This window comes from Lissotriton helveticus, chromosome 12, assembly GCF_964261635.1.
Source record: "Lissotriton helveticus chromosome 12, aLisHel1.1, whole genome shotgun sequence".
Classification (NCBI taxonomy): Eukaryota; Metazoa; Chordata; class Amphibia; order Caudata; family Salamandridae; genus Lissotriton; species Lissotriton helveticus.
The window spans coordinates 558,691,748-558,717,599 of record NC_136073.1 but is presented as its reverse complement, the minus strand read 5'-3'; the positions used below and the strand labels follow the sequence as shown (position 1 = coordinate 558,717,599).

Sequence of the window (25,852 nt, the reverse complement as noted above, 5' to 3'; positions counted from 1 at the left end):
AAGCCTGCAGGCCTTTGAAGCTGTCTACGGCTTCAAAATCAATCTTTCTAAATCATTTGTCCTAAACATTAACATCCCGACCCCAGAGGCTAGAGTGCTGCAGGACCTGACCCTATTTCAATGGACGGCGGACTCCATCAAGTATTTAGGGCGCCATATCACCCCCATGCTCGCTAGCTGGTCCAATGCTAACTGGGTAACTCTCCGCTGCTCAGGGATAGCCGATTTTGAGAGATGGAAGCCCCTCCACATTGCTTGGCTGGGACGCATCAACATTATTAAAATGAATATCTTGCCACAGGTCTTGTATCTGTTTCAGACGCTGCCAACCCCGATCCCACAAGCGGACATCCAGCGTCTCCAGGAAGACCTACGCGCCTTCGTGTGGAATGGTAAGCGACCACGGGTAGCGCACTCACTACTTATGCACCCGCGGGATAGAGGAGCCCTGGCATGCCCAAACCTATTGGAATACTATTGGGCAGCCCATCTGAGATATATTTCGGAGTGGGTCGTGCGTGAAAGTGAGAAGCATTTGTTTCACATGGACCGTGTGATGGTGTGCCGGCTAATGTGGGATCTTGTCTGGTTACCTAAACATGCCCGACCCCGAAGTGCATATGTCGCGACCCCAAACAAAAAAGTCCTTGATATTTGAGATAGAATAGCGGTTAAAAAGGGGCTAACCACATTTCCGTCCCCGAATACCCCTATCGCATGCAATCCGGAATTCCGCCTGGGCCTACCAAAACAGGCATTCGGTAGATGGGACAACGGAGAGTACCGGACGATCTGCGACCTATTTATAGGAGATGACATTGACATTAGATACCTGCAGGTATGCCGAGCTCCGTGCAGCGGCGGTACGCCCCTTCACTCTATTTCGAGAAATTGGTGCGGGCACTAGGGGACTGATCTCTACAACCTACCAGGTGTTGCAGCACTCGATCCTGATTCATACTGACAAATATCAGACTGCCTGGCAGGACGCAACCCCGGGGGGGCTCACTCCCAAACAGTGGGACAAGCTGTGGCAAGACATTCACAAAACATACCGTAGCCTAGCCTCCCGTGAAACTGCATATAAGCTAATATTTCAATGACACTATACGCCCTCTCGCCTGACTGCTATATACCTATACTATATATATAGTCTCTGCTGGGGGTGTTAGAAAGAGGAAGGCACTTTATATCACATATGGTGGTCATGCCAGGTGAAAGCCACCTTTTGGAAGGAGGACATGGGGCATATCAAGGGCGTCGTGGGATACCCGCTTCCACACGTGCACCACGTGGCAATGCTAGGGATACGTCCCTCTACCCTTGCGCCAATGCCCGGGCGGACTTGGCCCTCATCAGCCATCTACTTCTAGCAGTGCGACAGCTTATAGCATGCACATGGAAACAAACTTCACCCCCTCCGTGGCTCATTGGTTCATGAGAGTGTGGCACATTCTGGCAATGGAGAGACTCTCCCATAATCTAAGCAATTTCATCAAGTTTAAAAGGGGAGCACAGGCACTTTACCTCTGGTTAGCCGGGGTAAAGTGCACAGAGTTCTGCAGCCTGCAATATCAGTCACGGCAAAAATCTGGGAGTACACCATGAAAAGATGATCATTTCCAACAGAGCATTTTATCTGATCGCATGTGCACACCACCTAAAAAGAAGTGTACTTCAGTTCCAGGGTTGGTGGGTGGGTTGGTGGGTTAATTGGTCAATATTTTTTTTTACTTTAAAAAAAAATCTTTTTTAAGTCTCTGCTATGGACAGATATGGCTGCCTGTAGGTAGACCTGTTATTTTCAATGCATAATATAAACCTGGAGTTGTTTTGAGTCACTCCTTTCCTCGTGATTAGATGACTTTGTCCTCTACCACAGTCGTATGCTTGGAATTCAGTGTCTTTCCTCCCTCGTCTTGTTTTTAGCCTTTGGAAGGTGTATTTTGTTCTCACAGTGTGTGATTGGATGAGGTTTATCTTCTGCATACCTAAGGGACTCTTAGAAGTGAATGTGTTTCATTGCTGTCTCCTCTTTTCCCTTTTTATCCCTGCCACCCGCATCCTCTCTTTCACTACTTCCCACCATCTGATGCTTCCTACCCCTCTCCCAATCCCATACTTCTTACCACTAGCTGTATTACATGTTTCGTTTATTTATTTTTTATTTCGGTGTTTCTTTTTTATGAGGGCCCCACTGTTGCAAAGTGCAGTTGTACTGTTCGGTACTTTTTTTCGCGTAATATGCAATTCTTTTTTATTTTTACATACATTTTAATTTACCGTTCTAATGTGGCCATCTGCCATGTCAGAATGGTAAATAAAAAATTGCTGCCATGAGCCCGCTGTTGTACACGTCACATCACAGGACATGCATGGGTTACCATCTTGATATGGGTTTGCTTAAATAAATAAAAAAACTTTGCACGATTGCAGGCCATGCATACACACACACACATTTGGAAAAAGGATTGATAAAGAAAATAACCCTACCTTTTACAGCTAAGACATTAAAGGCTTTGCCAATGCTGGTTTTATTTTTTTTAAGTCCCTCTTGTTTTTTTAAACATCAAAGAGTACCATTTCTTTGTGTCAATAGAATCATATTTTCCTGTGATGTTTATTTGAGCTATAAAAAGGAAAAACTGAAGACAATGTTGAGGTGATTTATAGAAAATGTCCGACTAATCAGGAGCAGACCAATTCCATCCTTTCAAAGTCGCCTTATAATAACTCTCCGCCACTTTGGGATAGGTTTGAGCCTCTTACTGTAGACCAAGTTGCGACATCTTTGATTAAATGTAAATCAGGCTCCCTGGTGGATATCTGTGCCTCCAGAACCGCAGACACTTTATCAGCGGTGTTAACCCCTGTGGTTTTGTTTTTATTCACTCCATCTCTTGAATCTGCAAATGCTCCAATGGCTTGAAAGACTGCTTTAATTTCCCCACTCTGAACAAACCCAATGCAGACCCCAAAAATGTAGGTAATTATCGCCCAGTCTCTTTTCTGCCTTTTGCTAGGGAAAGTACTTGAAAGTTATGTAAACAAACAGCTAATGTCGTTTTTTTGGACGATCATGCGATTCTTGAACCCTCTCAATCTGGATTCAGAGCAGCTCGTAGTACTAGTGGCAGTCAGTGATTCCATCCGTCTCTCTTTGGATGGTCGTGCCTCTGCCATGCTTGTGTTACTGGATCTCTTGCTAGTTTTTGACACAGTTTCTCATGCAGTTCTGATTAGCAGGCCGCATGAGATCGGTGGCAGCTTTACTGTCCTGCAGTAGTTAGCTGATGTTTTAGAAGATACGCCCCAAATCACCACACTGTGCCCTTTTAAATTTTGGGCGGTCCCTCTAACCAATGGAGTACCCCAAGGCTCTTCACTGAGCCCAAAATGGTTTAATATCGATGTTGCTTCCTTGGCGCAGATTGTTAAAACCAACAGCTTCGCAGTAATTTTGTATGCCGATGATACGCACCTAATAATTTCTATAGGATAGGACATTGAGGGTACTAGGCATGTATTTCAAAATTGTATGAGAGATATTACTGCCTGGATGTCCAGGAATTATCTTCAGTTGAATAATGAGAAGAGAAGGTTTTGCTGTTTCGTAAAGCGCCACCTTTCTGGTCCCCTGACTGGTGGCCCACGGGATTGGGAATTGCCCCCTGCACCAGTCAGCAAAAAACCTAGATTTAAAAATTGACCATGAAAAGTCATGTAGTCTTGACAAGAGGGGTATGTTCTTCGGGTGTGGTTTATTGCGCTTTGCAAATTGGATATAACATCACATAAAAGTAACATAAAACTAAAAATGGTCTGTATCTATTCCAAGTACATCTTCCTGCTAGGAAGTACCTGCATTGTTCTGTTAAACGTATACGTAATGGTTATTTTTTAGTTTTTAAGTTAAGAATTCTATTGCAAACATTTGGCTGCCATATTAAGGCAGCAGCATATTTTCCTATTGTTTTTCCTTTGTGGCATATGCTTGTAATAGAAATAAATAAAGTAATGTAGCCACCATCCCAGCTAAGGCTGAATCTATCGACTTTACCAAAGCCTTTTTGTATAATATAAATATATTTTGTCACATGGCCATCGGGTCAAGGGCCAACAGCCCACTCTGACCACTCTCGTCACTGCCCCGGTGCCAAAACAGTTGTCCTGTTTAGCTCTGTTAGATAACGTTTGTTTCTGTACTTTATCTGTGTATTGATAAGCTGTACTGAAGTTAGAGTTGGTACCTGTGTTGTTCCTTTTGTACCCGAGTGGGTGGTGCAGCTCTGTTACTGAGGGAAAAGGAGGTGGAGTCTAGAATACCTGGAAAGACTCAGGGTCGTACTTCACATGTTTTGAGGTTGATAGGAGACATTCAAGAACATATGTGCTCCCTGTTTCCATCCTCATGTGGATCATTTATGTTACTGAATAAAAAAAGTAACATCCTGTTCAATGACTTCTCTCTACATTGGTGACGAGGACAAAAGAAAGGCAAATCTAAAGCAGATTGAGAAAAAATGTACAGTTTATTATGCATCTTGTCTGACCGCAGGCATTCTACACCTGAGATGCAAATTTTGAGTGCTAGAAGGTTCAACGTCCTAAGTGTTTTGACAAATTCACACATCAGTGCAATGTGGCCTGGAATGGTGCTTCATTACCTGGACATGGCGTGTTACTGCAAATCACTCCTCAGTAGCAAGGGTACATGTATTCTTGCGGATTAAAAGAAAACACTTAGTTACCATGCAGCAAAGCAAATAAATACACGAGTAACCAGTGAGTGATCAAATTAGTGACCTAATGCACGCACATGAGTGGACTCCTAATACAATGTGGAGATGGCAATAGGAAACCCAACCATACAGTATAGGGAAAAGTAAACTAATACCTAAAGTACCCATTCTGTGTAAATTGAACGGCTATTTATTGTCCTTTCCAACACTTAAAGCATAGATTTTCTGAGAAACTTTAAAACTGAACCGCTTGTCTACTTCTATACTGTCAGTTGTTCATGCCCTTCTTTTTAATAATTTTTATGTTCACTACCTGCAACTTGTACCCATCAAGATGTTTGGACAGATTTGGAAGGAGGTTGAACTGAGGTCTCCTTTTCTGACTTCAGTGGAAATGGATTTTGAATTGTCGACGGTCAGCCATGGTTTATAACTGCTGTCAGAAAGTCCTCTGCCCTCTTTAGTTAGAGACAAATGATCTGTTGGTGATCTTTTCCTTTTATAGTCAGACTTGCAGTAGAGAAATACACAAGGCACAAAGGATTATGTTCAGTGATGTTCCCTTAAATACACCAGTTTCGATTAAGTTACTTGAGTGACCAGTTATTCTCCTAAAATAGTCATAGGAAAGAAAGCAAATAAAAACCTTCAATTTCAGGTCACCTTTTAATGTTGAAACATTGACCGATTTAACCTAAATAATTTCCAGATAAAGGGAAGAGGAGCCATACCCAGGGATAATTATTTTTCTCACCTCTGCTACATGTTTGCTTTCATATGGGTGGCAGAATTGTACTACAATTGTTCCAGCTTGGGCTCTGTGCACTGAGACCAATACTGATGAAGCATGAATTGCACTTGGCGCATGTACCTTTTATCAAGACCCTAGGTCCTTCAGGTTTGCCCAGGAACTCAGGCTTTAGGAAGCAGTTCAAATTTACAAGTCTAAAGCCTTTATCTATTGAACACATCTTGTTTGATACTGTCCATCAACCAGGAGTGAAACTATGGAGGACTGAAGTGACCAAAATCCATTTGAGTATGAGCTTGACACACTCGACTCCTCAGTATTTGAGGCTTTCTTCAGGTTCACACTTCAGCCTTGTTGTCATAGGGATCTACAAGTGGCATTGGTTTTTCCCCTGATAGGGGAAGAGTCATGGCCCCTATGGGATGTCTTTCTGATCAGTGACTCAGGATTATGCTGTATTATTTTGCCTTTCCCCATTAATACCCACAGTTCTAGATACAGAGAGGTTTATGGCACTTCCAAAAACTTATATACAAATAGTATCCACGGGTCTACACAACTCTACAGTATACTGCCAGATCTGTAGGGACAACACATCACTGAGACACTCGCCGCAACTAAAAGGAAAAAACTAGAGAAATATTAACTAATTTTCCGAATTCCCATCACTCACCAAGATGGTGACACGCTTCATCATCTGGGTCTCCTCTTTACAGTCGCACTGGTGACCCTAAGGGCTACAACCCTATCATAGTGAAGTGGAGCCCGAGGATGTTTTTATGTGACTCCTATCAGATGAGAGTAGTGGAGTGTATGGGAACTAAGTGCAGTGCACAGGTGAAAAGTGAAGATTAAAATTGAGTTATGAGAGACCCTATTTTTATTCTTGTCTTTCACAAAGCAAATTAAAAACAGTGCAAAAAGGACAATTTTACCAAATAGCTGTCATTCCAAAAACTTGGCAAAACCAGCTGTGGACCGCAGATCATCGATTGAAAAATATTAACACTTCCTGTCTCCATCTTTGTGGGGCATTTTGTTCTCCAGGTTTGACTGTGACTTTCGATAATTCATTTGAGTAAATAGATATGCAGCTGATGAACTAAGGATCTAGAAATCTATAGTGGCGAGAACATCCACGAGCCACAGTTATAATAGGGGTTTTTTACTTTACAATGTGTTCTTGTGATATTTCTTATTGTCTATGAATTACGATTGTGTGATATATGTATTTTTTTGCTCTGTATTTTTAATTATTGTACACATGAGATATTGATTGTATGTCTTTTTTACTTTTCAAAGAATATTGCTTTGAAATTTTAAACATTACGTCCTTTGTATTGTTGTATGGAAAAATAAATATCCTTTTTTTTTTAAATAGAGTGTTAACAAATTTTATTTCTCTGTGGAAATTATTATTAATCTGACACTATAGCATAGTAGAGTATAGCAACTCGCTGGTTAAATGCTCTAGTGTAACTGCTATGGTGTACATACATTAAGCAAACGAGCGTACTCCAGGGATTTCCCTTTGACTTGCTGATGAACTAAGAACTTTTAATGAGGTTTTAAACTTAGGGGTTTTCATACTGTCTTATATAGTGATTTTGTCAGATACAACATGAGTAGTATTATTTGTACAATGTTTGTAAAACAATATTAGTGTGAGATTAGAGCTTTAGTTGAGTAGATGAATAACTCAAAGTATGTGTGTCTTCACAGGAATGGAAAATGTCATGGAGCTGTTCTTTGGATGGAGTACCATCTGACAGAGGATATCACTGTCAGCACAGGGCTTTTGCAGATCTCTGATGAACAGGTATTTCCGGGTTACACATCTACGACAATGGAAAAAGAGTTGGATACAATCGCTAGAGAAAGCCTAGCTCAGTTCTGAGGGCACATAGAATATACAAGTCAAGAAGTTACATTGATACCTTTGCCATATTTTTCTGCTCTTCATTTTATCTAACTCGAATAGGAGGAGGTTCAGAAATACATTTATTTAGACAATTTGTCCATAAAACGTTCTAAACAAAATCTTACTTAACAATTAAATCACTTTAAAAGCAACCCCCTCCTAGCTACCCAGCCCCCCTAACCCATTACATTATTAAAAATTCTGTATAACAGATCATAAAAACCAAGCGATTCCAACTGCCACATCTAAATAACACATTTCTGACAATAGCTCCACAGCTTTCTTCCTGAGCCATCATATTTAAAAAACAGAGGTCTTAAAAACTTGATTCGATTTTGCACTATAAAAGACGTCGATAAGAATACGCGTAAGGGAGCATTTAACTTTCAGGGGCAGAGAGCACTATTATTCTGCACCCTAATCCTGTGTGGACACGATGCGTAGATTGGATTGCATCCCACCCTAGCCCTTATTATTTCATTTCTCAAGCCTGGGTCTGGTAAATGTGATACATAAGAAAAAACATTATCCTTGCCCAGTGTAACAATCAAGAAGCTAATGGATGATTTCATCCTTAGATACAGTAGGTCAATCGATTCAGACGCCATAGCAATAGATTCTCTCAATGCACATTTGCCTGGAAAGGGGAGCCAAGATATAATTGTACCACTATTTAAATGGCGGTTTCAAAGTGCAATTATTCTGGTTCTTACGGCCTTTGCCCACACCCTTTCACTGTTTCGGATCTCTTCCCAACACAATGTGGAGACTTTAACCACCTCATCATCCTCCAACAATGTGTTAAAGTATGTTAGAGCCCGAGTAGAGGCCACCATATTCCAAGAGACCAGATTGCACTCTCTCCTTATGGCCTGAACCATGGTCCCTTGGGGGAGATTGGAGTCTTTTAAGCACTACTCCTTCCAATCTATCCCATTCATAGGTTCGATCGAGGGAGAAAACCTCTCCCCCATACAAGCCTAGCGGAGGTATCTTCCCTTCATAAGCCTTTAATAATGGAGTATATGAGAGCCCCCAAACCTACCATTGAATCTTGACGGACAGCTGGCCTGCAATAGGGCCTTCTGCTTAGCGGCATCCCAATGCACACCCCAATTCAGGTTCCTCCTAAAAATGAAGCCCAGATATTTATATTGATCAACTTTCTCCACCACCTGCATATCTAGATACCAGGAAAAACTCTTTACTTTTTTACCAAAGATCATGATATTGTTCTTTTCCAGATTGATACAGAGCTGGTTCTGCTTACTATAAATATCCAGGGCATTGAGTTTCCTCTGCAGACCAATTGTAAATTGAAATGTACACGTAAATTGATACTTGTTTAGCACACTACTCACCCGCAAGGGTCTCAAGGCGCTTGTACGAATACCGATGTGGAGCCCATCCTGGCTTTCCCTGTGAGGTGTCCACTCCTGGGCACCCCCAAGGTGGAGGCCAGGCATCCTTAGCGTTGTGGGGGCCGTTGTGGAGATTAAGCAAGCTATTGCCCAGAGTTGCAGAGTGGGACTCAATGATTGGAATAGGCACCGAGGCGAGAATGATCAGGTCCGTGGAATTTTGAGCCCAAGACCCGCCGAGGCGGGGAATTGAACCCTGGTCCCGGTCTAGACTTCTGCATCAGGGTCTGCCGCTCTAACCATTGAGCAATTGGGGTATAATCCAGTAATACCAAGTCATCTGCATAAAGCAGACAGGCGATATGCTGGTTCCCAATTTTTGGCGAAAAGGATTTACATTGGGGAATAAAGGTTGGGAGGTTGGCCGAAAATAGACTAAAAAGCACGGGTGCTAAAATGCACCCCTGACCCAGGCCCCTGTCAATAGAAATTCTTTGTGATAACCAACCCGACTAATCTAACCCCACCTGGGCCAATTACCAGAATGCAAGGATTGAAGTGCCCCAAGAAGGTTTGGTGGAAGGTTCCAAGTGCAAGTTTTCCCCACAGAATATCCTTGTCCACAGAATCAAAGGCTGTCCGAAAATCAACAAAGCAACAGCATAGCCTTTGATTTTCCTCCAGAGCCTTTCGCATAATGGCCCATAGGGCAAAACAGTGGTCTATGGTGGAATGACCCTCACGAAAGCCCCCTGTTCTAATGGGATTCTCTTAGTTTCAATGGCCCAATGTTCGATTTTAGCTAGGATAATCTTGGAAAAGATCTTTAGTGAAATATCCAAGAGGCTAATAAGCCTATAGTGAGTAGGGTATGTACCACTCCCTTTTTTTAAAATTGGTTTCACTATAGACCCTTTTCAGGAAGAAGGTTAAAGGCCAGACATAGCAATCCAACTGAACAAGGAAGAATAGATCGTGGCCCGCCAGACACTATTTGGTTTAATTATTGCTGCTGGGACGTTATCAGGGCTAGCGGCCTGGGAGAGTTTTACTCTCTCAATAGCAGCCTTTACTTCCTTTACTGAGAACCATATTAACTGTAAGAGTTTGCCCAAAATTTTTCGAAGGTCCATCTGAATCAGAAGGTCCCCTATATAAGTCTGTCAAATAAGTAGCCCACAGAGCTTCCGGAATCAAATGCCCCTGTGTTGGCCATTAAACTCATTAACCTTTGTCCAGAATGTTTGCTGATCATTTAATAATATGATTTCCTGCATCTCATCCCATTTACTAAGGTAAACGGCTGCTTTTTTCATCTGCACGACAGATTTATATTGGCGTTTAAGTTTAACCTACTCTTGGGTGGCTGAGGGGACGTCTGTACTTTCATTCCGCGTACACAATTTGAATTTACACACAGCTAAGTTATGGCACAAATTACAATATTCTTTTTCCTTCATTTTTTTATTATGCAAGGAAAGCTAATACATCCTAAAAATGGATAAGCAGAGAGTGCAATATTAATTATACTTTATTCACGTCTGGGCTGGCAAAGAGGCTCCGGCAAGTCATCAAACCATTGATCTCTAACTTGTAAACCAGTTTTCTACCAGGAACTCATAAATAAATATTGTTTTGATAGTTATATATGGAGTGATTAAGTCTAACGTATAATAGTGACATGTTGTTGCGCTGGGAGTGCTTGGTACATGTAAGACATAGCTTTGGTATGTTTAAAGAGTTTAGAGAACAGGTTTATACACTCTAAAGTTCCCCAGTTGTTGAAGATACAGTAGAGATGATATCTCTGTGGGGTAATTCTGAATGTCTTATCCATTTCTAGCTTTTATAATTAACAGACATCATTATAGCTCCATTAGGGCCTCTGGCAACACAGAGGCATTGTCTGTGCATGACATACCTTTCCTCAGATGTCTTATCTTTAGTCTTTGAAGGATAGCAAGTTGACCTAATTTCAAGTTGATGTTTAACAGTATGCCCTTGTGTCTCACAGAACAGATAGTGCAGTTGACATTGTCTAAAAGGCATGCTGTCCTTTGGGTCCTACCAGTCAGGATATCTGGATATATCCGTGTGCCTGAAGCCTTTTCTACTGCCAGTTCCCAAATCTTGTTGCAGGGCTTGACATACAAAGTAGTTTATCCTAGCAAGCAAACAATAATCTGTTCATTGCCTCCTATGAGGATTTATTTCAAAGGTGCCTGGCCTCCTCTTATGCACATCATGCCTGTGGCATTCAAGCCGAAAACAGTTACTTACCTGCTAAATTCAAAGTAATACTCTGCCACATGAGAAAACTGGACCAATTTCAAAGAGCTGAGTTTAACCATGTTCTCTAGAATCATCAAAGGGTATTCAGCTTCTCGTCATTCAACACGGTATATTCAGCTCCTCTCCCATTCTGGAAGGTCAGTTGTGGCCTTGGTGCTGCAGCTCCAGCACCCTGCCACTGCCTTGTTTTACCGAAGGATCCCACCAACAGTCAATGTTACACCTAGCGTCATCAATGTGACCTGGGCCTTCAGTACCCTCTGATGTGCTGTGCACACCTTCAGATTTGCCCTCTTGGTCTTCCTTTAGGTGGGCGGCCATGAGAGTGGTACGTTGACTGCTCTTCAAGAAAGCCTTGAAAAGTTTTTAATGCAAATTGACTCCCATTATAGATATATTCCGGTCTCTTGCGGGATATAAAGAGTTTCCTTCAACCTTTAGTATCTGCTGCCAGTAGGGCCCCTCCTTCTGATGGTTGTGCAAATGTTGAATCATCTGCAAGCATGAGTTTGCATCTGAATCAAGATTTAAATTTCAATACTCAGTGCACACGCCATAGGTGTTTAACCTGCCTGATTTATGTCAAGTAGAAACTGGAAAAAATGGTGTGATAAAATTGTGAAATCCGATTTTGCACACCTCAGAATGGTGAAAGCATGCACGGTTCGTATATTATCTCTTATTCTACCATCTGACATTTAGGAAAATGCACAGATTACACACCTTGTAAATACAGCACTTCAGTATTTACTCGGTGTACAGCATCTTTGAGGGCCTTGATGTCAAATCTGGCGTACCATGTTTCTAATACCAATAGGATTCTTGATAGACAAATTGGCACGTGTTCCCACCAGGTAGGGTTGAAGCGTAAATCATTCAGATTAAAATGTGGTCTGGGTTTTTATGACAGTAACCTGTGACCCCAGGAAAGGCCTTCTGCACTTTATCTGACACAGAGACTGCTTCCTCTCTTTTGAAGCACTGAAGCAGACTTTTCTGATGGGGGATTAGGCAGAGTGGCCAATTTACGATTTTAGAGGAGGAAAAAGCATCAATGCCCTCAATAGTCTGCATAGAAAAAGGGAAGGGGGAATAATACAGAGCTTTTGGTTGATTGTAGATCCTACCGGTTTGAAGCATTTTTCTGACCCAATTCGTGGAACCCCCACACAATAATTATCCTCAGTTTTTTTTGTTTTGATAATCAACTTTTTATTGTTTTGAAGAACATGCAGCGAATCAGCATTAGACACGGAGAATAGTAAATCATCAGCATTTACAGGTACATAACATCTCATGAGTCCCGACCTCCAAAGGTATACACAGATACGGTTACTGAACCAGGTGTTACAATCATTCGACAGTACCCAACCAATTTCCCCACACCCTACGGTACTTCTTGGGGCATCCACGTGCCGCATACAGGGTTTTCTCTTGGGTTGCGCACCAATCTACTCCCTTCTGCCACTTCCCGAGGCCAGGTGGGTGTGGGCATATCCTCAGTTTTTAAATTAAACAGTCTATTTTGTGAAATCTGTCTTGCTTTACTGTCTTTTAGAGGATCAGCATAGACAGGTGGCTCTTAGCCTCCTCCAGAACTAGACTGGTCTGTTTTTTTCTTTGTAATCGATTTCCTCCCCATGTAAAGGTTTAGCGGGTAGAGTGCTTGAGGGGAGGGACACTAAAGGCCTTCCAAATTTATTTTCTATTTCTGTCGATGTCCGATGAATTGTGATGGCCCCAGATCTCAGTGCCAGAGAGAGCAGAATGGTAACTCTGTAAAGCAGGGGTGATTGCTTACTGTAAGATGTATTATGGTATTTCAATATGGCACCCACAACTTTCTTGAGTTTTAAAGAGTTTTTGTCAACAGGCATTTACCATGACATTTCACTCAATAACGTAATCCCTAGATATTCAAAGGTATCAACTTTTTACCAGCACAACCCCTCCCATTGTCATCTTTCCCTTGTATGATTTACGTTGGGTTATTGCCATGTGCTTAGTTTTAGATGTGTTGACAACTAACCCACACATGGAGCAAAGCCCACTTGGTGTTTGGGACACTAATAAGGTGTCATCTGCAAAAAGTAGAATGGGAATTGTTACTCCAGCCACGGATGACCCGGGATTGGCGCACAGTGATAAATACTGTGCTCTCATCGTCTCAACACCTGGTTCAGGTTCCTTACATTCTTGCTGATTCAAGCGACACTTGGGGGGACACTTTTACTTCTTTCGCACTGGTAGTGTACCGCGTATAAGGCCACAAATATGCTCACTCTTACTGTGCCAAGGTGACCCTAACTTTAGTGCATCAGATTTTGTATAGCGGGAAAAAGGCATACTAATATGATGACCACACTCTATTAACATTTCCTATCTACCTTAGCTACGAAATTAAACCATATCTAATCCACTCTAAACTGCTAAAAGACAACCCAGGGGGGTCGTTGCTTAATGTGTAGGAAGAACAGCAAAGAAAGATGAGAACCCAGCATAGAAAGCTGAATTAAATGAAGATCATTTGCATGGGGCAGTGTTTCAAAGCAAAACCTCTGGGGAAAGTAGTTTCAAGTAAACTTGCCATTGCTGGATGTATGACGTTACAACGCATACTTTTACAACGCCTACCTTTACATCGTAAGTTTTACAACGCATACCATTACAACGCATAATGCTTTTGGGCGCTGGATAGTGAATAGTTTAATTTACTATTCCAAATCCAGTCCCCGTGGATAGTAGGGAAGGTGTTGGATAGTACATTAAACCTATTCCCTATCCTAGAGCGCCCCCCAGCGCAATGCGTTGTAATGGTTTGCGTTGTAAAAGTTGTTTTACCGAAGGATCCCACCAACAGTCAATGTTACACCTAGCGTCATCAATGTGACCTGGGCCTTCAGTACCCTCTGATGTGCTGTGCGCACCTTCAGATTTGCCCTCTTGGTCTTCCTTTAGGTGGGCGGCCATGAGAGTGGTACGTTGACTGCTCTTCAAGAAAGCCTTGAAAAGTTTTTAATGCAAATTGACTCCCATTATAGATATATTCCGGTCTCTTGCGGGATATAAAGAGTTTCCTTCAACCTTTAGTATCTGCTGCCAGTAGGGCCCCTCCTTCTGATGGTTGTGCAAATGTTGAATCATCTGCAAGCATGGGTTTGCATCTGAATCAAGATTTAAATTTCAATACTCAGTGCACACGCCATAGGTGTTTAACCTGCGTGATTTATGTCAAGTAGAAACTGGAAAAAATGGTGTGATAAAATTGTGAAATCCGATTTTGCACACCTCAGAATGGTGAAAGCATGCACGGTTCGTATATTATCTCTTATTCTACCATCTGACATTTAGGGAAATGCACAGATTACACACCTTGTAAATACAGCACTTCAGTATTTACTCGGTGTACAGCATCTTTGAGGGCCTTGATGTCAAATCTGGCGTACCATGTTTCTAATACCAATAGGATTCTTGATAGACAAATTGGCACGTGTTCCCACCAGGTAGGGTTGAAGCGTAAATCATTCAGATTAAAATGTGGTCTGGGTTTTTATGACAGTAACCTGTGACCCCAGGAAAGGCCTTCTGCACTTTATCTGACACAGAGACTGCTTCCTCTCTTTTGAAGCACTGAAGCAGACTTTTCTGATGGGGGATTAGGCAGAGTGGCCAATTTACGATTGCAGAGGAGGAAAAAGCATCAATGCCCTCACTAGTCTGGATAGAAAAGGGGAAGGGGGAATAATACAGAGCTTTTGGTTGATTGTAGATCCTACCTGTGGAGATGTGCTTAAACACACACACAAGACGGTTCGTGAAGTGTACCAACTTGTTTATTAAACTTTAGTAGTAATCTGTCGACCTCAGCCACAGCCTCTCGCCAGGATCCTCTTCACACAGTCCCTGGCGCTCGCTCTGGAATGCTGGTCGCGGTGACATTCGAAGTGATGTCACCGCGAGCAGCTCCATTACACGCGGAGCCGCCGGGGGAAACAAAGGTGGGAGATACCACACATCCCCCTCCCCTGCGGAATGAAAAGTGAGAATAAAAAGAAGAACAACAGTGTACAGAATTAACATCATGACATATTGACCTAAGTCCAGTATGCAGGGAATCACATCATGACATATTGATCCCAGTGTCTGGGGGGCCTGGTCACTCTCCTACTAGACCTAACACCTGGGTGTGAGACCGGCAACGGCTTCCTAGCATTGGGACAATCGTTACCTCCCACATCACTTTTCTCCTCCCCCTCACTATTGGAGTCTTCTCCGGGTGGGTGAAACCTCACTACTCTTCCCAAGTTCCATATTTTCCCTTCCTGAGTCTTCACAGCGTTCTTGAACAGTTTTGTGATCTTGGTTGGACCACTGTATCCAGACCAACTTGCCCTACCAGTAGGTGTCCTGATCTTGATGTTATCTCCTACTTTGAACTCAGCCTCCCGCGTAGATTTGAGACGGTCGTATCTTTCTTTCCTTTCCCTCATGGCTCCTTCTTGTTTCTGTAGGCTTTTAGTTTCTTTTGAGTGATCCGACCATCCCTTGTGCCACCCCATCCATCCTGGGGATAGCTTGGTGTTGGGTACCCTTGCCCTGAGCAACTCGAAAGGAGTGACCCCCGTCGTTTGATGCGGGGTGAACCTGTATGCTTCCACGCGTCTCCACATCTCTTCCTTCCAGCTCAGACCACTGGCTTTTGCGAGTTGGATGCTTTCCTTGAGGGTTTTATTGAAACGTTCGATCATGCCGTTAGTCTCAGGGTGATACAGGGCACAACGTTTATGTGTGATACCTCTTCCCTCCAGGAAGTCTTCCATCTCTTTGGAACACAATTGCACCCCATTGTCTGTGAGTAGGCTGCTGGGTAGCCCCTCTCTGACAAATAACTCTTGCATGAATTCAATGACTACTTTCGTCGTGACCTCGCTCACTAGTCTCACTTCCGGCCACCTAGAATACATGTCCATGAGCACTAGAATGTACGGGGTGCGTACTTCTCCTGTCAATGGACCCACAATGTCCAGTGCCACCTCCTCCCAGGGTCCTGACGGGGGTGGCCTACATACCATCGGTGGTGTCATTTGCTTCAAGACTTTGTCACTGTTGCAGCACGGAATGCAGTCCCTAATTTTCCTTTCAATTGCAATGTCCATACTTGGCCACCAATAGTTCTCTCTCAGCCTTTGCTTCGTCTTGGTGATACCCATGTGGCCTTCATGGGCTATTTCGACTAGGCTTTCTCTCACCGACGCAGGCGGTACCAACCTTGTTCCCCTGAACAGGCATTCATCGACCATGGAGAGCTCATCTTTGACCATCCAGTACGGCCGCATACTCTCCTCTTTTTTGTCTTCTTGCTTCCACCTGCTCTTTATTCTGTTGTACACCTTCTCCAAGATTTCATAGCGTTTTTCCATGTTTCTTCTCCTATTGCCCTCTGGATAGCGCAGACATTCTCCATCTGGTGTTCATCCGCTTCAACGTCCGCCTCCTTCTCCTCCTCTTCATTCACGAGTCTTGACAAGCAGTCCGCTGCAAAATTGCGCGTACCAGGGACATACTCGACGCAGAAGGTATACTCTTGAAGACTGACCACCCATCGCCTGATCCTGCTGGAGATGGCATCTAGGCCCTTCTTGCTGAAGACTTCGACTAGTGGCTTGTGGTCAGTACGCAGTGTGAATTGTGTGCCCCACAGGAAGTCTCTGAATTTGCCCAGTGCCCAGGAAACTGCCAGAGCCTCTTTTTCAATAACTGAGTAGTTGTTTTCGGACTTCTGGAGTGATCTAGAGGCGAACGCAATGGTTTCTTCTCCGCCACTGCCCATTTGTGTGAGGACCGCTCCCAGCCCTTTAGCACTAGCATCGGTGGTGACTACTGTCGCCCGGTTGGGTATGTAGGACTTCAAACTGGGGGCTTCTGCCAGTGCTTTTCTTACATCTTCAAACTCCCTTTGACACTCTTTACTCCAGTTGAACTCTGACTCTTTCTTCAACAACAACCTGATGGCGTAGGTCCTTGCTGCAAGGTTCCGTATAAATTTCCCATAGAACTCCAACATACCCATGAATGACTTGATTTCATCCTTGCTTGTGGGGGGCATCAAACTCACAATAGTGTTCTGGAGCTCTGCTTTAGGCCATATTCCTTCAGCTGTCACTTTGTGTCCCAAAAAATTCAATTCTGCGCAGCCAAAGACGCATTTTTCTTCTTTTAGAGTTAGCCCTTGTGACCTGAACCTTCCTAGCACTTGTCTCAAAGTCTCATCATGTTCTTTGTGGTCTTTAGCGAATATCAGCACGTCGTCTTGATAACATATGACGCCTGGGATGCCTTTCAAAATGTTCCCCATGAGCCTCTGGAACACGGCGGCCGCCGAGACCAATCCAAAAGGCATCCTTTTGAACTTGTACGCGCCCATGGGTGTCACAAACGCCGTGAGTTCTTGTGACTCTTCATGCAGCTTGATCTGAAAGTATGCAGAGGTGAGGTCGAGGGTGGAGAACACCTTAGCCCCTTCAAGCAAGCTCATCATTTGGGCGATGTTCGGAAGGGGGAATCGATCAACCACGACCTCTCTGTTGAGCGCTCTCAGATCAATGCAGAGCCGGACCGACCCATCCTTTTTCTTTGCGGCCACAATGGGTGCCAACCATTCCGTCGCTTCCACTGGTTCGATGACCCCTGCTTTGCATAGTCTCTCCAGTTCAGATTTCACCTCTTCTTGGATGGCAATAGGAAGCTTCCTGACCTTGGCTACAACAGGCTTGGCGTTTTCCTTCAACTTGATTTTGTGGCAGTAATTCTTTAAGCATCCTATTCCTTCTCTGAATACTTCTTTAAACTCAGACACTACATCATCTTTATGTGAGATTATCTCCTGTATTAAAATCTGTGGTTTGCTGTTGGGATTGAGATATACTCCCAACTCCTTTTGTGCCTGCCACCCCAAAATGTTGTCTCCGACAGTGGACACGTACACCTTGGACACTGTTGACCTGTTCTTGTATTCTATTTTGCCCCAGAAATACCCTTTCATGGAGATGGGGCGCCCAGCATACCCTCCGGGTCTCATATCCATTCTCCTCAGGATTATCTTCCCTTTGGACACGCAGGTGAACTCCCTAGCATTAATAATTGTTATTCTGGAGCAGGAATCGAACAACGCCTCTAACTCAGTGTTCCCTACTTTTATGGTGTCTTTGGGGCTACTGACCTGCCCCTCCTCAACCTGTACTACAATTTCTTCACACACAGTGTCATTTTGGCATTTGGCCTGAGTTTCTTTGACCTGCACCACAAATTCATCACAGACTACGTTCGTCCTGTCCCTACTCTTTCTGTTGAACAATTGTCCAGTCTTGCAATATTGCTTAAAATGACCTTTCTTCCCACACTTGTTACATGTGAACCTCAAAGCGGGACATACTTTATCATTGGCAAGATGCCCTTGCTTAGTAGTAATCTGTCGACCTCAGCCACAGCCTCTCGCCAGGATCCTCTTCACACAGTCCCTGGCGCTCGCTCTGGAATGCTGGTCGCGGTGACATTCGAAGTGATGTCACCGCGAGCAGCTCCATTACACGCGGAGCCGCCGGGGGAAACAAAGGTGGGAGATACCACACTACCGGTTTGAAGCATTTTTCTGACCGAATTCGTGGAACCCCCACACAATAATTATCCTCAGTTTTTTTTGTTTTGATAATCAACTTTTTATTGTTTTGAAGAACATGCAGCGAATCAGCATTAGACACGGAGAATAGTAAATCATCAGCATTTACAGGTACATAACATCTCATGAGTCCAGACCTCCAAAGGTATACACAGATACGGTTACTGAACCAGGTGTTACAATCATTCGACAGTACCCAACCAATTTCCCCACACCCTACGGTACTTCTTGGGGCATCCACGTGCCGCACAGGGTTTTCTCTTGGGTTGCGCACCAATCTACTCCCTTCTGCCACTTCCCGAGGCCAGGTGGGTCTGGGCATATCCTCAGTGTTTAAATGAAACAGTCTATTTTGTGAAATCTGTCTTGCTTTACTGTCTTTTAGAGGATCAGCATAGACAGGTGGCTCTTAGCCTCCTCCAGAACTAGACTGGTCTGTTTTTTTCTTTGTAATCGATTTCCTCCCCATGTAAAGGTTTAGCGGGTAGAGTGCTTGAGGGGAGGGACACTAAAGGCCTTCCAAATTTATTTATTTTTTCTGTCCATGTCCGATGAATTGTGATAGCCCCAGATCTCGGTGGCAGAGAGAGCAGAATCGTAACTCTGTAAAGCAGGGGTGATTGCTTACTGTAAGATGTATTATGGTATTTCAATATGGCACCCACAACTTTCTTGAGTTTTAAAGCGCTTTTGTCAACAGACATTTACCATGACATTTCACTCAATAACTTAATCCCTAGATATTCAAAGGTATCAACTTTTTACCAGCACAACCCCTCCCATTGTCATCTTTCCCTTGTATGATTTACGTTGGGTTATTGCCATGTGCTTAGTTTTAGATGTGTTGACAACTAACCCACACATGGAGCAAAGCCCACTTGGTGTTTGGGACACTAATAAGGTGTCATCTGCAAAAAGTAGAATGGGAATTGTTACTCCAGCCACGGATGACCCGGGATTGGTGCACAGTGATAAATACTGTGCTCTCATCGTCTCAACACCTGGTTCAGGTTCCTTACATTCTTGCTGATTCAAGCGACACTTGGGGGGACACTTTTACTTCTTTCGCACTGGTAGTGTACCGCGTATAAGGCCACAAATATGCTCACTCTTACTGTGCCAAGGTGACACTAACTTTAGTGCATCAGATATTGTATAGCGGGAAAAAGGCATTTACTAATATGATGACCACACTCTATTAACATTTCCTATCTACCTTAGCTACGAAATTAAACCATATCTAATCCACTCTAAACTGCTAAAAGACAACCCAGGGGGGTCGTTGCTTAATGTGTAGGAAGAACAGCAAAGAAAGATGAGAACCCAGCATAGAAAGCTGAATTAAATGAAGATCATTCGCCTGGGGCAGTGCTTCAAAGCAGAACCTCTGGGGAAAGTAGTTTCAAGTAAACTTGCCATTGCTACTGTGAAAGAGAGGTGGTACATAATAGAATAATAGAAGTGCCTCCAGGCAGCTGGATAATCTAGTTGTAAACTGTGCCAAAGCGGCTGATTACAACAGTATTGATAACCAGAGCCACGTCTGGGTTATAACTTGTCACCAGATCTGTTTCATGGCAGACGTGGAGTCAGGATCCACATTGTTTGCATATTCGGAGTTTTGATCATTTCAACATCTTAATCAAATTTGGCTCTCCTGGAACTTTGCCAAAAATGTAGGGGTCCGGTATCGGTTCTCTCTTATGGGCCAGATGTAGGTAGGCAAATACCGGTCGGTAACGGCCGAAATTCGGTAATTTCGGCCGTTACCGACCGGTATTTGGAAAATGAGATGTAGGGCAGCCTAAAATACAGATTCTGTAACTTTACAGATTCGGTAACTTTACAGATTCGGTAAAATTACCGATTCTTTAAAATTACCGAATCTGTATTATGAGATGTAGGTAGCACTGTAATCAGTGCTAAAGGGCTTTAAGAATTCGTTATTTACCACCAACTAGAAGTTGGTGGTAAATAATGAAAAGCCTTGAAAAAGCATTTTTTTTGCTTTTCAAACGCTGCCATGTTGCAGACATACATGCCCTTAGGGCATGTATGTCTGCAACATGTGCACCCATACACGATTGAGGGGTGCAACAGGGTGTCAAAGTGACACCCTGCCACCCTTCAATGTTTCCCCCAAATACCGAATCGGTAAATACCGTTTCGGTAATTACCAAATCTTACCGATTCGGTAATTTAAAAAGAGAAATTACCTACATCCCATTTACCTACTCTTAAATACCGAATCGGTATGAATCGGTATTTAAGAGTAGGTAAATCGAGATTACCTACATCTGGCCCTAATGTGTTTATCGTAATGTTATTGGCAAATGTGAGATGTAGGGATTTGTTTTCCAATAGACAGCTCTTCAGTCAGCATAACCTATGTAAGTATGGGCCAGATGTAGGAACCCTAATACCGGTGGGTAACGGCCGAAATTACCGAATTTCGGCCGTTACCGACCGGTATTAGGCATTTGGGATGTAGGGGCCCGATGTAGGTAGCCCTTTACCGATCGGAATCGGCCGAAAATACCGATTTTCGGCCGTTTCCGATCGGTAAAGGGCCATGGAGATGTAGGGGCACATTTTCGGTAATTTTACCGATTCGTTATCATTACCGATTCGGTAAATTTACCGAAAATGTGATGTAGGTAGCCTATGTTCCGGCAGCACATGGCTTACAGAATCGGTATTTTACCATGGAATACAAATCCATGGTAAAAAACCGATTCCTGTGTACATGCACATCTGTGCATGTACACATGTGCCATGTGACAGACAGACGTGCCCTTAGGGCATGTCTGTGTGCCACATTGCACACATGGCCGTTTTGGGGGTGCTAGAGGGTGTCAAAGTGACACCCCCTGCACCCTTGTGAATTCTTTAAATACCGATTCGGTAAATACCGAATCGGTAATGCCTAATCATTCCTATGGGCTTCAAAGCCCATAGGAAAGAATGGGCATTACCGATTCGGTATTTACCGAATCGGTAATTAATGAATTGTTAAGGATTCGGTAACGAATCCAGATGTTGGGACCTACATCCCATTTACCGATTTTAAAATACCGAATCGGTAAGATTCGGTATTTCAAAATCGGTAAATGGGATTTACCTACATCGGGCCCTAGGTGGCTACATTTCAGATTCGGTAATTTACCAAATCGGTATTTAAGAATTCGGTAAATTACCAAATTCTTAAATACCGATTCGGTAAATTACCGAATCTGAAATGTAGGAAGCACTCAAGTGAGTGCTTTTCACCTGTAAGGATTCGTTCATTCCTATGGGCCTGGAGGCCCATAGGAATAAATGGGGAATACCGATTGGGAAAATTCCGACCGAATTTTACAGATTCGGTATAAATTACAGAATTAATACCTACATACCATTTAACCATTCTAAAATACCGAATCGGTAAAATTCGGTATTTTAGAATCTGTAAATGATATTTGCCTACATCTGGCCCATTCGTTATCAAAACCGTGGTATTCAGTGCATTGAAATTATTTTTATCACACTATGAGCATTGTCCTCCATTGTTTTTAATTGTGGTTTTAACCCCTTCGGCGCTGCGCGAATTCTCCCGTTCTGCAGGAGAATGAATAAGTGGGCGGGATTCGCACGGACCCTGGCCTTCCTTAGCACACACCCACCGTGAGGTCAGACGGCCGGGGGCTGTCCTGAGCACCGAAGAGGTTAAACATAAATAATCAATCAAGAGAATTGCCAAAAGCAATCAGTAATAATAGTAGTGCATGTGTAAAGACGATTGGGCGGATCCCGTTGGTGCAGTAAAGGCATAATTTCTACAGTTCGACCACTGGTGGAGCCAAACAGCAAGATCAGACCCAGAAAATTCTTGTTTTATCAAGATGAAATACTCCAGTGGCAAAATTCTATCGTCCATGGAACACCAAAATCCCTGTATAGTTTGTGGGTGTTTACAGGTGTAACTGGGAAGGGCAGTTCTGAGAACTGGTCTGATGCATATATATGATTAATTGGAGTCTCAAAACTGATAATAGTCGATGGCATGTAAGTGCAGCTGTGTTTTTGATTTGACAGTGAATTATACATTAACAAGAAGGGAGTCCTCATCTAAAACATGTGAAGCTGGATGCACTGGACTGCACCAGTCTTTGCTGACAAGTGTTTCCTCTCCGTTAACTGCAGCCAAACTCAAGTCCTGTAACCCTTGGGGACTCTCAATCACAATAGCAAGCTGTACATGTTTTAGGACATAAAATTAACAAAACCCATGATAGATGACAACCAGTTAGACCGAACTATGACCCTGAATAATGCGGCACTGCCAACGGAGTTGCCAACCCCTCGCCTATCTGATTCGGAGACCTCCACAAACTTGAAAGCAGTAGATTGAATGCTATAGCAATTAGTCTTCAGCACCACTATAGCCATTGATAAGATGCCAGTGCCTGGTCCATGCTGGGGAGACTCGATTAAGATATCTAGTTCTGTTTAAGGGGCGACAGATGCTTCTGGGAGGGGGTTGTTCGTGTTAACACAATTGAGTCTGTTCTTTATTACATGTTTCTCTTTTGTTTGTGTTAAACTTATACCGACCATTGTCCCTCTCTCAGAGCACCACACTTATTAGCTCCCTGCTTACAACCCGCAGGATGAGGTTATGGGGCCCCACATCCAACATATTAAACGCACAGTGGTCCTAAAATTTGTCAAAAGGTATTCCCAGCGGTTCTACTGTTACGAGAAACCCACTTGTTGGGTAACATATGCCTTCTCTTTGCCTGCTGTAGATACAATAGAGTGTTCCATGCTGGGTACACATAAGTACCCCAGGTGATAGTGATTCTTTTACACAAAACATTCCCATATGTAGTCTCTTGAATTATACTCGGGTAGCTATTTAGGTTATGTAGTGGTGGAGGTGCACTGGAGGGACTTTATGTCTATCCGCTCCTATGTAATGATAAATTAGTGAAACTTGGAGACCTGATTCTAGAGCTACCCCAGGCATTATGGTCATAGGCGACAATGTTAATGATGTAGTGGACCCAGGGATGGACTTCACTGGACCCCAGGGCTCGGGTAGTGGGTCCCAGGGGCTTTCACAATGAGGGATGGAGGACACAGGACTCTGCGATTCCTAAAGGACGTGGAACCCCCATTCTCATTCTTACACTCACTCTTCGTCTGCACACTGTACTGCCTGGTGTAGATGGTGTCACTCTGCCTGGGCCCGTGGTGTCCCTCCTCATTGATGGTGGTCCATTGCGCACACTTGGTCTGCATGTGACTGGCGGGGAAGGTGCCCTTGCCGATTCTTGGGGAACTCACTGGCCTCTGTGACCGGCACCACCGACCTGCCTGGACCCATGGACCACTCTAGCTCCATACATCGCAATGGGCCGCCCCAGAGCCAAGGGGATACTGGCGCTAGTGACAGTCAGCAGATTGATGACTCTATGCCCGCCCCGCAACCACCTACTGGCGACCCGCCCCCTGACCTGGGGACCCCCCCCCCCGGACAAGCTGGACCTTATCCTAGCGGAGGTTTGCATTTCGCAGCAAGCCATTGAGGCCATTGAGAAACAGCTTGGGTCTCTGACATCTGGGTTCACACTCCTAAAAGCCGATCGCGATAAACTTGCTGCGGTTGTCAAAGAATACAAACTTGCACTATTAGAGGTGGTGCCACAACACAAAGAACATGGTGCACAGATTGCAGTGCTCCAGAAACCGGTTGCGGGTCTACAGGAGAGGGCGTACAATGCGGAAAGGACGTGCCCGGCGCAATAACGTCCGCGTCATAGGTCTGCCTGAGCGATGCGAGGGTTCTGAAGCTACCGGATTCATGGAGAAGAGGTTCAGGGAACATGTGTCTCCGGAGGGCCTCTCAGATCTTTTTTGCGTGGAAAAGGCGCACAGGGTGCCGACAGGTAGACCAGTGGCTAGAGCCCGCCCTCGGCCCCTGATCGTCAAAGTATTGAACTTCAGAGACCGGATGTCCTGTTACAAAAGGCAAGGGAGTTGTCCCACATACAGTATAAGAATCAGCGGATATCCCTATACCCGGACTACACTACCCTGGTCCAGCGCCAGCGCTCCCACTAGCAGGATCTGAAGGCCAAGCTCAGGACACTGAATGTCAAATATGCACTGCTATTCCCCACTAAGCTGAAAGTGATTCATGACCACAAGACACAATTCTTTGAGTCCCTTGATGAGGTGGCAGAATGGATCGAAATCATGTTCCCGCACCGGAACAGGCCTTAAGGGACCAGGCTGAGGCACTGGAGGCAGCCATCAGGTTCAGGGATGAAGCCCACCCAATTCTGTCTGACTCCTCCGATGAGGCATCACACCACTCAGACTCAGGATCCAGTATTAATTTGTTCAGCAACATTACACCCCAGACTGCTGATGGTTATTTAGGGTGATGGTGGCTCCCGTATTGTGCGGTGGTGAGATACCTACTGACCACGTCCCCTACTGTTTTGCACTCGACTGCAGTATGCCATACCTCTAGTGCCGAAACTGCGACACAAGAAGGTAACAACGGCGGGCAGGGCTGTATGAAGCCTGTGACGCTCTAGCTCAGCTGCACTAGCTGTAGGCATGCACCCACCCATAGCGAATGCAACATGCCCAATTTTTTTAGTTTTCACAATTGTGCATTGGGTCTAGCCAGCAAAATTCCAACAGCTGGCCAGAGTATTGTAGATGGGAGTTCTGTTACTTTAAGATTCTGGCCCACCACTTGTGCTTGCCGATAACTGTTTCTCCCACTTTGCTGCGTAGGCACTACATGGTCACTTAGATATAGATACAGAATAGCTACAACGTGATTACCTGGAATGTCAGGGGACTTGGGTCGGTTCACAAACGGCACAGGGTACATGCACAGCTAAACAGGCGGCATGCGCCCATAGTATTTCTACAAGAATCCCCCCTGACAGCAATTGAGGCGACTAACCTTCGCAAAAAATGGAGGGGTCAGATCTTCACGTCTTGCTCTGCATTTGCGAGGGGCGCGTCCATATGGGTCAGAAATAGGGTCCCCTTTGAGGCGCTGGAGCAGCGGATAGATCCTTTGGGCAGATATGTATTAGTTAGGGC

At 44.1% G+C, this 25,852-nt stretch overlaps 1 protein-coding gene across 1 annotated transcript in view; it reads left to right on the top strand.

The window, feature by feature from the left end:
- The window catches only part of PRMT7 (protein arginine methyltransferase 7), a 645,306-nt gene that overhangs the window by 609,737 nt on the left and 9,717 nt on the right, over nucleotides 1-25,852 (top strand). Inside the window, exon 17 of the mRNA XM_078670716.1 lies at nucleotides 7,216-7,312. Within this exon, the coding sequence (XP_078526842.1) occupies nucleotides 7,216-7,312 (97 nt within the window). The remainder of the gene's footprint in view (nucleotides 1-7,215; nucleotides 7,313-25,852) is intronic.